Source organism: Thamnophis sirtalis, unplaced genomic scaffold, assembly GCF_051295495.1.
Source record: "Thamnophis sirtalis isolate CommonGarterSnake01/CBP01778 unplaced genomic scaffold, rThaSir2_p1.2 scaffold_2, whole genome shotgun sequence".
In the NCBI taxonomy this organism is placed as follows: Eukaryota; Metazoa; Chordata; class Lepidosauria; order Squamata; family Natricidae; genus Thamnophis; species Thamnophis sirtalis.
Genome location: NW_028261382.1, coordinates 25,000,783 through 25,012,812, shown reverse-complemented (window position 1 = coordinate 25,012,812; position 12,030 = coordinate 25,000,783). Strand labels below are relative to the sequence as shown.

At 49.6% G+C, this 12,030-nt stretch overlaps 1 protein-coding gene across 13 annotated transcripts in view; it reads left to right on the top strand.

Annotated features, from left to right (window-relative positions):
* VAV2 (vav guanine nucleotide exchange factor 2) overlaps positions 1 to 12,030 on the top strand; it is a 143,803-nt gene that overhangs the window by 104,990 nt on the left and 26,783 nt on the right. For 8 of the 13 annotated variants that reach the window (XR_015695455.1, XR_015695456.1, XR_015695454.1 and 5 more), the window contains exons 4-10: positions 1,836 to 1,904; positions 3,556 to 3,658; positions 7,711 to 7,725; positions 8,981 to 9,079; positions 10,042 to 10,110; positions 10,333 to 10,433; positions 10,548 to 10,647. Coding sequence is in view for 10 of the 13 variants with exons in the window: in XM_087704480.1 (XP_087560606.1) it covers positions 1,836 to 1,904; positions 3,556 to 3,658; positions 7,711 to 7,725; positions 8,981 to 9,079; positions 10,042 to 10,110; positions 10,333 to 10,433; positions 10,548 to 10,647 (556 nt within the window). In the remaining 3 variants the exon portion in view is untranslated. Of the gene's footprint in view, positions 1 to 1,835; positions 1,905 to 3,555; positions 3,659 to 7,710; positions 7,726 to 8,980; positions 9,080 to 10,041; positions 10,111 to 10,332; positions 10,434 to 10,547; positions 10,648 to 12,030 lie in introns of those variants that run through there. The other 5 variants (XM_087704484.1, XM_087704482.1, XM_087704487.1 and 2 more) reach the window with 2 other exon arrangements.

Genomic DNA, 12,030 nt, shown 5'->3' with positions numbered 1-12,030 from the left:
AGGGGTCCGTAGGTCGAGCCCTTGTGGACTGATCCTCCAGCCGGGGGTCGCTGGGTTCGAGCGTGTCTTCAGCCACAGTTGGCGTTGGCTGCGCCGGGCCATTGCGGAAGCCCTCGGGGTTTCGGGTCGACGGGCCAGTCCCGTCAGAGTTCACGGCCCAGCCTATTAGGAGCGACACGAGCGTGGCCTCGGGGGCCGCGGGGGGGGCCAGTTGAGGCCGTCTGTCGCGCGGCCTCTGGATTCCCCGGCTTCTTCCTCCGGCGCTATGGTCTGGGAGCTTTGCAGATGCGAGTGTGTCCTTGGTGACAGGACCCTCTGAGGGTGGCGGTTGAGGCTCCCCTTGGGCCCTGGTGATTCTCGTTCTCCCTCCCTGGGACGGTAGCTTGGGTATGTCCCACGTGTGACCATTCCCTCCCCCTCTTCTGGAAAAAGGACGTTGGTCTTACCTGAACGTCTATTTTCAGAAGGGGGAGGGAATGGTCACAACCCGCCCTGAGACCTTTCCGTCGGGGCCAAGGGGAGGGCCCGGGTGGTTCCCGGGGGTTTTGTTGTGTGTTGTTTTTTGTCTTTTCAGTTCTACCGTTCGCCTTCGAGGAAACTGGGATAGGAATGGAAGGCACCAGTATTTAAGCGTTTTCTCTCAGTCTTTGGACCAATCAGGCTTTGACAACAACCCACGTGTGACCATTCCCTCCCCCTTCTGAAAATAGACGTTCAGGTAAGACCAACGTCCTGTTTGTTTGTTTTTACAATTTAGGAGGTTTGGTACTGATGGGTCGGGCTTCTATTGAAGCCGAGTGGCTGTTTTTTCAAACCAGCCTCGTTTGCCCAGGCAGTGATCTTAAGGACCAGCCACCCAGAGAGGCAGGAGACTTGCTGGCACTTGCAAGAACCGCAGGTTGATTCTGTGTGGCGGTGGGGGGGAGCCATCCTGAGGGGCCCTTGGCTGCAACTGAAAGCCAGCAGGTGCTTCAGTAGGACTCAGGCTGTTCTTGCAGAAGCGGGACTAAAGCCACAAAGTCTGTCCGCAACAGAGTCGGGATTGCTGCCCACCAAGCAGGAGACCTGGGGGTCTTGATCCATCTTGCTCTCCGCTGGAGGGAACAGTGGGTGGCCTCTTTCTGCAGCAGGACTGGCCCAGAGTAAGGGGCTGAGAGGCTTCTCAGCAAAGGTGGCTAGGATACGGCCATCAGGACTGAGCATTGAGAGAGGGACCGAACCGCCCTGTTTGCCATCTGTATCCAGGAGAAAGGCATGAATAGGGCTGAGCAACGTCTTCTGCTCTGTCAGCCAAAAGCTGGAGGAGGGTGAAGGGTCACTCGGGATTTTGCAGAGACCAGGACTCCAGAGACCCCCTGAAGACCCCCTGAAGAGTCCGGCTCTGCTCCATCCAGACCCAAGCAAAGCAGCAGCTGCCCAGCCTCCCCGCTCCCCCTGAGGGAAGCTTTGGGTGTGCAGCAAGAAGCAGGCAAGAGGAAGTGAGGAAAGGACTTGTGTGTTTCTGCGTTTTTGTTTGTCCTCCTTGGCATGGAAGAACAGTATGTCTTTGTGTGAACAGAACACAAGTGGAACTCACACCCAGAGGCATCCTGAGCACTTTTGCCATAATTTCTGGAGTGGAGGGAGGGTTGATGCCTTTCTCCATCTGAGGAGCCTCTTTGCAGGGACCTTGGTTGGTTGGTTAGCTGAACCGTTCCTGTAACTGCCCGTCTCACAGCAGAAAGGGGGCAGTGCACTGAGGCTGAAAACTGAAAAGGCCAGGGACATAATCAGCCATAATGAAGCCCACCCACCCCATACTGATGCGACTGACTCACTTATCCTCTTTCCTCCAGGCCCTTCCCTTCAGAGGAGACCACTGAAAATGAGGATGATGTCTACCGTAGCTTGGAGGAACTGGCAGAGTAAGTCTCCTTGTGAGGGTGACCAGAAGGCCCTCAAGCCAAGCCATCTGCTGCACCAGCCATGTCCCTCCCTGGCCGGTTGGGAGTTCATGGCAGGCATCCTTTTGCCAAAGGGGTTGCGTGCTCTCACGAAGCTCAGCCCCTCCCTTGGGAGGTCTCTCTCTCTCTCTCTCTCTCTCTCTCTCTCTCTCTCTCTCTCTCTCTCTCTCTCTCTCCCTCCCTCCCTCCCTCCCTCCCTCCCTCCCTCCCTCCCTCCCTCTCTCTCTCTCTCTCTCTCTCTCTCTCCCTCTCTCTCTCCCTCTCTCTCTCCCTGCCTTGGCAGTGGAAGCCAGCAGCCTCGGGGAGCCTTGCTTGGTCAGCAGCTGGCATTGCCCCTCTTCTCAAGAGAGCAGGCATGTCCCCAGCCCCCTTTCCTGGCTGCCGGAGGGGCAAATGTGGCCCTCAAGGGGCTCCTCTGTCTTTAGTGACTGGGCTGTGATGTCCATCTGGAAGGCAGGTGGACAGTCAATATTAGAAAGGGTACATTATATAATGTAAAAGGATTTTCTCAGGGAGATTTTATTTAATATTTAGATTTGAGTGGTGTGCTGGCCTAGAGGTGAAGCTCTCACCTCACATTCAGGAGGTTGTGAGTTCGATCCTAGGTGGAGGCAGATATTTCTCTCTCTTAGCACAATGAGAATATATCTGCTGAATTCTGCATTGGACAGGAAGGACATCCAGCCAGTAAACACTCAGCTCCCTCCACCCCGCAAGGGATTATGAGGTCATTAAAAGACGATTATGATTTTATTTAATATTTAGACTCCACTACTGCTGTACTCCAAGGAGGTTTATTTTGCGCCAGCATTAAGTTGGCGGTTGGGGGGTCAACGTCTCTGTCCTTTAAAAAATTAGTGCTGATTGCTTTGGTGTGACCATCCCCTGTCAGCAGCCGCTGGACTTTGTCACACCCATTTCTGGCCAAAATAGATGTTTGAGATTTACATTCTGGTTAATATTTTGTTGTCACAGATACACATTTAAAGGTGGCTTGTTCTCTTTCTTTATTGTTCGAGAATGGTCCATAAATCAGGACAGCAGCAAGAAAGAAAAATCACTTTAGTATCTATTAAATATTAATGGAAAATTAATAACAAATCACAGAAAAACAGCAGAAACACATATTAAATACCAGATGGCCATAGATTTAAACCATAATTATGAAGCAGGGTTGAGTAAAAGATAGATCAGAAACTAGTCAAGGCATAATCAGTGGTAAAAGCAGGCAGATGAATTCTTAAATTACCTCTTTCCCACCATAAGAAACTACAGCATTCTAAATAGAAACCCCTTCAGGGGAATAAGGCAGTGGCTGCCCCTTTGGCCCCAGTCTCGGGATTGCAGAAAAAGGAAGCAGAGCCCAAGAATCACAAGCCTCTTTCCCTCAAACAAGAAGGTTACCCACCTAAGTGGCCATCACCCTCTTTGGCCAGAAGCAGAAAGAGTCCATTCTTTAGCCTGGAGGCCTGGCTGGAGCAGCTCCTTTCTGAGACCCCTGATTTTACCCACACACACCCAGCTCCCACCAGGGTTGGAGCCCAGGAGCTAAGGGGCTCCCTCTGCGCCCCTCCCCCAGCCCTGACGTTGAGGCCTCCACCTTCTATTCTAGTGAGCATGATTTGGGAGAGGACATTTACGATTGTGTCCCGTGTGAAGATGAAGGAGACGACATCTACGAAGACATCATCAAAGTGGAGGTGCAGCAGCCCATGGTGAGGAACCTGGGACAGGCTAAAGGGGGAAGGGAAGAGTTGGGCTCCTTCACCCTCCCCTTTGGAGACAACCCCCCCCCAGAAGTTGGGAACAGGCTGGCGAGGGGAGAGGGTCCTTGGGCTTTCTTCAGTCTTGACACCCCATCAAAGAGCTCCATTGGCTATCAAAAGTTCCTGTTCAGAGCCCCTCCCCACCTTCTGAGCAATCCTTGTGGCTGATGGTGCCTTCGAGGAGGTGGAATGACTGTGGCAGAGGGAAAAAAGGTTGTAAGAAGCTGAATTTGTGGAGAAGGCATCAAATAGGAACCAGATCATAGGCGGCTGCTGCTGCTGCGGCTACTTTGATGCATTGTCAAGTTGTCTTCCGGGTAGTGGAGACCACAGGGATCATCAATAGCTCTGTCAACCAAATTTATTTGCAAGAGGTGTAGGATTGATTTTGTTTTATGCACTGGGGACCTCAGATCTGCCAAGAATCAGAGCTCCAAAGCTCTTTTGGCAATCTAAAACTATCTAAAACTGGGGGCAGGAATGGAGCTTCTTGTCTTCATGGCTCTGGAAGAAGCGTCAGGCTCATCAGGGAAGGGAGGGCTTGGAGAAGGAGCATTGCAAAGCCAAAGCCACCCATCGGCCACAAACGGAGCCCTCCCTCCTTCGGGCCACTGTGGGAAATTTGTGCCCGGAAATGGGGGAGAAACAGACTCACCAGATCAGATGAAATGAGATGGCTCTCCCTGTCAGCTCCTGGGCAGGTGGCTCCTCTTCTGAGCAGCTGGAGATTTTCTCTTGGGCTGGGACCTTGCCAGGCTGCAGGGCAGGTGGGCCCAGAAGCAGCACAGAAGAGGCTGCCCTCAACCAGGTCTTTGAGGAGGGCAGGGCCAAGAAGACCCTTTTTCTCCACAACCATTGCTCCTCCCTCAATCTCTGCAGAGATCCTCAGTCCTCCAGATCATGGTTGTCCCAAAGGTGCTTTTTCACCTGAGTGGTGCAAATGGCTGTGGAATCTTCTTGGAACTGCTGAAAGGATCTTGTAGACTGAATTGAATTGAATTTGAATTGAATTTAATGAATTTATAGGCCGCCCAATCCCGAAGGACTCCAGGTGGCTTACAACAATACAATTTTAAAAAGTAAAAAAGTTAAAAAAATGAGGAAACACAGATTAAAAAACCACATCATACACCCAGTCTAATCGGGGCTGGACTTCAGTCATGAGGTCAACAGCCCGAGGCCTGCCGGAATAGCCAGGTTTTAATAGCCTTTCGGAAGGCCGTGAGAGTGGGTAGGGTCCGGATCTCTGGGGGTAGTTCGTTCCATAGGGTCGGAGCGGCTACAGAGAAGGTAGTTGCCAGTCGACATTGTCTGGCTTACGGTACCCGGAGAAGGCCCACCCTGTGCGATCTTATCGGTTGTTGGGAGGTATATGGCAGAAGGCGGTCTCGCAGATATCTGGGTCCTAGGCCATGTAGGGCTTTAAAGGTAATGACCAGCACCTTGAATCGCGCTCGGAGACCAATAGGGAGCCAGGGCAGCTCGCGGAGGATAGGTGTAATATCGCTCGCGCGGCTGCATTCTGGACTAGTTGTAGTCTCTGAACACTTTTCAGGGGCAGCCCCATGTAGATTGCATTACAGTAGTCAAGTCTTGAAGTGTGAAGTGCCTCCCGATCCAAATAGGGCCGCAACTGGTGCACCAGGTGAACCTGGGCAAAGGCCCCCCTGGTCACAGCCGACAGATGATGTTCTAATGTCAGCTGCGTATCCAGGAGGACCCCCAAGTTGCGGGCCCTCTCTGAGGGGTGTAAACTTTCACGCACACCCCAGGCTTAGCGATGAACTATCTGGGCTGTCCTTGGGGGGCAACATTCACAACCACTCGGTCTTGTCAGGATTGAGTGCGAATTTGTTCATTCCCATCCAGACCCTGACAGCTTCCAGGTACTGGCACATCACTTCCACCGCCACGCTGAGCTGTCACGGGGCGGAGAGATACAACTGGGTATCGTCTGCATATTGATGGTATTTAATCCCGTGCCGGCGAATGATCTCACCCAGTGGCTTCATGTAGATGTTAAATAGGAGGGGGGACAAGATCGAGCCCTGCGGCACCCCATATTTAAGGGGCCTGTCGGAGAGGTAAGAGGAGAACCACCGTAGAACGGTGCCTCCCACTCCCAACTCTTCCAGCCATCGCAGAAGGATACGATGGTCGATGGTATCGAAGGCTGCTGAGAGGTCAAGGAGCACAAGGATAGAGGAATGTCCTCTATCCCTGGCCCGCCAGAGATCATCAGTCAGTGCGACCAAGGCGGTTTCGATGGAGTATCCAGGCCTGAATCCAGACTGAAAGGAATCTAGATAATCTGCTTCATCCAAGGTCCGTCGGAGTTGTAGGGCCACCACCTTCTCAACAACCTTCCCTAAGAAAGGGAGGTTGGAGACCGGATGATAGTTTTTAAGAATAGCTGGGTCCAGAGAAGGCTTCTTAAGGAGGGGTCTTACCACCACTTCCTTCAAGGGTTGCGGGAAAGATCCCTCCTGCAAAAACAAGTTCGTGATCCTCTGGAGCCAGCCTCGTGTTACTTCCCTGCTGGTTGAGACCAGCTAGGAGGGACACGAATCCAGCAAACAGGTGGAGGCACTCATCACTCCCATGGCCTTGTCCATTTCCTCAGGGGTGACAAGCTGGAACTCATTCCAGGAAATCTGAGCAAGACCTTCCCTTGGCACCTCCGTTGGTACTGTCCAACTGGAGTCTAGGTCTGTCAGAATCTGAGTGATTTTGTCCAACAAAAACTGAACAAATTCCTCAGCCCCTCCCTGTGTTCCCCCGTGTCATCCCCTTTTAGGAGGGAGCGGGTTATCCTAAACAGGTCAGCTGGGCGGGATTCTGCTGACACAATGAGAGCGGAGCAATGTGCACATTTTGCCACCCGTATTGCCACTAAATAAGTCCTAATGAAGGCTCTTAATAGTGTTCGGTTGGATTCGGAGTTGCTAGCCCTCCAACGTCGCTCTAGGCATCTCTTTTGGCGCTTCATCTCCCAGAGTTCCTCGGTAAACCAAGGAGCCCTCCTGGATCCACTGCTGCGGAGAGGCCGCAAAGGCGCACTCCGATCCAGAGCCTCAGTCACCGCTGTATTCCAGGTGGCGACCAAGGACTCTGTCGGATTGTGGGCAAGAGAGTCAGGTATCTCCCCAAGCTCCATCTGAAATCTCAGTGGGTCCATCAGGCGCCTGGGGCAGAACCATTTAATCGGCTCCACCTCCCTGCGGTGGGGGAGTAGCTTCCGAAAGTCAAGCCTCAGCAGGAAGTGATCTGACCATGACAAGGGCGAGGTCTCTATTCCCCTTAGTTCAAGATCATGTCTCCACTGTCCCGAGAAAAACACAAGGTCGAGCGTGTGTCCCGCTCTATGAGTCGGACCCTGAATTACCTGGGTCAAGTCCATGGTTGTCATGGAAGCCATGAACTCCTGAGACCCATCAGAGCATTCGCCTAGCGATGGCAGGTTGAAGTCCCCCAGTACTGGAGAGAGATAGTGTCATATCCCCCATCCCCTCTGTGGAGAGAGTGCTGTTCAGTTTAGACAGAGATGGCCTCTGTGACCCCTCTTTCAAACCACTTCCCATCGGTCAGAGCTGAAGAAGCTTCTTGGATGAGAAGCGAAACATCTTCAAAGGAAAAGCAGAACGTCCAGTTGCCTCTTGAAAAAAAAGCACCTTTGGGACATTGTTCACCTAGCTTCAAAGGGTAGCTGCAGGGGCTCCTCTGAGGGACAGAATCCTCCAAGATACTTAGTAGTGGAGTAGCACCTTCTAAAGGTCTGGCCAGCAGCTCCTTTGCTTAAGGGGGAATCTGAGGTGCCCCCCAGTCCCTGGGAGATGTGTGGGAAATGAGGCTCCCTTAGCAAGAGCAGGGAGCTTCTCTTGCGTTTCTCAAAGACCTCTTACACCTCCATCAGTTTTGAAAAGAAAAGGGAAGTTATGCGGGCAGTTATGATGTCAAATGTAACCATGCTTCACTTTGCTTGTTATCTATGCATGCTTCAGATCAGGTATATGCAGGTAAGTTTCTCACTGTACGTGAGGAGGGGTCTCTCTCCCCTTCCCGGGTCTTTGGATGCTAGAAAAAGTGCCACTTAGTGGCCCTGGGTCCAACATGGAGTCCCACATGCCCAGTGAGCTCCTGCCTCAAGAATTAAGGGTGCTGGGAGCTGCCAGGGTGTCCTGATCAATTTCAACCCTTTGTTTGAAATCCTTCTCTAGTTGCCCCCCAGATGTTATTGATAGTTGCTGTGAGAACCATTCCCGATGTGCTGAATTGGACTTGGCCTTTGTGGGCCCCTCTTTTGTCCATTCTCCGCCCTTCACACAATCTCATAATTATAGGCGGCAGAGAGAAGGCCAGCAGCAGAAGCATTGGCCTCCACTGAATATTTTGCAGCCTCACTTTGTTCATTGATAAGCCCACCTGTTCTCCAAGGTCCCTCCTTACCTTTGGACGGACGGCCTGGGAGAGTCTGACTGGGAAATAACACAGGGGCGTGGGGTTGGGGGGTGGAAATCGCTCTTCTGGTAGTAGGTGCTGAAAGCTCTGGTGGATGAATAAACACCCGATTCCCCCAAACTCCCTCCTGACAGTTGAGGATGAGTTTGGATCTTTCTCGGCCTCCTTGGCCTTTCATTATGGCTACCCTCAACTCAGGTGTCTTCAGCCCCAGACAAATGGTCCGGCTGAGAGGCCACGGCTGACTCTTTTCCAAGGAAGGACAATATAGCTTGGCCCCCTCGTGGGCACCTCCCCCATCATGAAGGCCACAAGCAGAGAGGCGCAACAGGATGTCAAGCAGGCAGAGGGGGTCTCTCGGGCCTTGCCTGAGTTAGGGGGAGCCCTTCTCCAGCCTGGCCTCATGCTGTCCCACCGTCATTTTTTCCCCTCTTGGGGAATCCCTCCATCTTTCAGTAGAAAATTCTCTGTGAGCTTCCTGGAGATCCATCCGTCCAGATCATCCCTGTCTTGCTGTGTCTTGCTGCTTTAGAAGATGCAGCCCAAGGGTCAGGGAGATCCTTCAACTCGATATCTGCCCCACATCATGACCTGCCCCCCGCCCAATGAGTGTTTCAGTGAGGCAGATGCAGACCAGTGGAGGCCCATGGGAAGGCCTTTCCTCCCCATCCCAGGGCCACATCTGTAGGCGGGGTGGGAACAGTTCCTGCCCACCATCCCAGAGCCAGGTCAAAGCTGGGCATCCATGACGGAAATGCTGGCCCATTCCACCCTGGGCTTTAGGGCGCCAATTTTTTGTGCTGCTTCCTATAGAAAATGGGCATGACAGAAGATGACAAGAGGAACTGCTGCTTGTTAGAAATCCAAGAAACAGAAGCCAAGTACTACAAGACACTGGAAGAGATCGAGAAGGTGAGTGAGGGGCTCTTGAGAAAGGTCAGCCAGCGTCAACTGCTCTTTCTTTGGAGGGAAGACTCCAGCATGCGTCCAGGTTTTTCTTGTCTAAGTGTGAAGTCTTACACTTAGGCAAGAAAAACCAAAAGGACACATGTAGACTGGGTGAAACCAGGCGTAATATCAGTGACTGTGAGAAGGATCTTGAATTCTTATTGGACAACCAGCTAAATAGGAGCCAGCCATGTGCAGTGGCAGCCAAAAAAGCAAACGTAATCCTAAATTGCATGAACAGAGGGATACAATCAAGATCAAGGGAGGTACTACTATCACTCTATAAAACCTTAGTAAGATCCCACCTCGAGTTCTGCATCCAGTTTTGGTCATCAGACTATAAAAAAGATGTTGAGACTAGAAAAAGTGCAGAGAAGAGCAACCAGGATGATGATGGGGCTGGAGGCTCAAACATACAACAAACAGTTGCAGGAACTGGGCATGACTGGTCTAGTGAAGAGAAGGACTAGGGAAGACATGAGAGCAGTCTTCTAGTATTTGAGGGGCTGCCACGGAGAGGAGGGGGGGTCAAGCTAGTTTTCAAAGCACCTGAAGGCCAGACAAGCAATAATGGATGGAAACTGAACAAGGAGAGATTCAAACAGAAACAAGGAGGAATTTTCTGACAGTGAGAACAATCAACCCGTGGAACAGAAGTTGCCTTTGGAAGTTGTGGAAGCTTCAGCACTGGAGGCTTTCAAGAAGAGACTGGGCTGCCCTTTGTCAGAAATGGTGTAGTAGGGTCTCCATTTTGTGGGGGGGGGGGCAGTTGGGCTAAATGACCTACAAGGTCCCTTCCAACTCTGTTAATCTGTGACCTGGAGTGGAATCGCTTCTCAGAATATAAAGGTCAGACTTTCAGATGTAGAAAGGAGCATCATAAGTAGAAGACTGCAGCCACCTTATTTTCTACTTTGCTTTTGTAGAACTACATGAATCCATTAAGGCTGATCTTGACTCCACAAGACATGGGAGCCATATTCATCAACTTGGAGGTAACGTTCCTGTGGTTCTGCTCGATTTTATTATTACCCTGAGCCCTGTAAGGCCGGCAACTTCTGGCTTATAGCAAGCCCTGAAAACCAGTCGCATGCTGGATGCTTCCCCTCGCAACTCAATTTTTAAAATCTGGTCAGTAATGACAAGCCATACTTTCTTTTTAAGTATGTGAGGTTTCAAATTTAAAATAGGTTCCCAATATGTTTTCTTTGTTTCAGGACCTTATTAAAGTGCACTTCAACTTTCTCAGATCCATCGATGTCTCCATGATGGCTGGTGGAAGCACCTTGGCCAAAGTTTTTCTTGAATTCAAAGAAAGGTAAGAAGGGAATTGAGGGGAGCTGGGCCCAGAGGGCTGAGCCCCAGGTGTTTCTAGTGTTCCCTTCTAGTGGGGAAGAGGAGGAAGAGTCATTGTCTCTTTGCTTCTTCTCAGGCTTTTGATCTACGGCGAGTACTGCAGCCGGATGGAGCACGCACAGACTACCCTGAATCATCTCATGGCCAACCGAGAGGATGTACGGCAAAAAGTTGAGGTAATTGAGAGCACTTTTCTTCATTTGTTATATTTCCTTCTTTCTGTAAAACTGCTGAGGCTTTCATAAATAATAATAATAGTAATAGTAATAATAATAAATAATTTATATGCCTCCCATCTCTCCTATAAGGTGACTCTGAAAGCAGCAAGTCCTCTCTATGTTTTGTCTATCTCACGGCTGCCTAACCAATGAAGAAAACCCATTAAAATATTACTAGTTTATGAAAAATAATATATTAAATTATTTTAAAATTTAGAATTTTATAAGAAGAGACAAAGAAAAAAAATGAAAACAAACCATGTGAGGAATTATATAAATTTGATAAATAAGTTGAGGGACTGAAGATATTGCTAGAAGTAAAAGGGATGAATATAAAGTGGATTTATTTGATCAAGATAGCTATGTCTGTCTGTCTGTCTGTCTGTCTGTCTGTCTCTCTCTCTCTCTATCTATCTATCTATCTATCTATCTATCTATCTATCTATCTATCTATCTATCTGTCTATTTATCAGGTTATTGGATTTTTGCTGACATCATGATTGAGATATATTTATTTATTTAATTGTAAAATATATTGACCACCCATCTTTCCCAGGGTAACAATCTTAAAAGATAAAAACAATACATGATGATGCTTTTGAAATTGTTTATAGATAAGAGATGGGAGATGGGAAGGAGAGATCATTAGTTGTATTTTAGGGGAAGGTGATAAATTATTGTGATGAAAGTGGGAAATCTTTACATTTTTCTTTTTTTACCTTATTTTCTTGTCTATGTGTCTTTCTCTTTTTCCCCTTTTTCTTTCTTTTCTGCACCTTTCACTCTTAACTTTTTTCACTTTGTATTTGTTTTGTTTTTTAATCTTACTTTTTCATAAAGTTACTATTAAAAAGGGGCATTGCACTTTGAGCAGAGCTGCTGATGCCTCTCACCTGCCTGGTGCCCATATTTGCAAGGCTGAGGACTAGCAGCAACTCTCTGGCCTTTTCCAAAAGACGGAGGCCCCCATCTCATTCAAAGCAGGGGAATTCTCCCCTTTGTATAAAGCCAGAGGAAAACTCAGGCAGAGGGGGCTCAGCTAAAATCTTTCTCTTGCAGGGCTGTATAGGTTCATGTGCCCAACATGCTGTTCTTTTTCTGAGTAAGCAACTGTCAGAGCTGCCACAGTCCGATCCCTTAGGAAAGAAAAGCCTTCGACTCCATTGGGTTAAAGCAAAAGGTTCTTTTACTAAATCTGTTAGTTGCAGTAAAGTTAGATCTGAAATCTCCATTGCTCAATAGACACACAAAAATAAGATGTAGGTTTCCCCTCCTCGCTCTCCCCATCACCAGTCCGTTTCCAGCCAACCGGAGCTTGCCAAGATGTTTTGAGAACTCTTG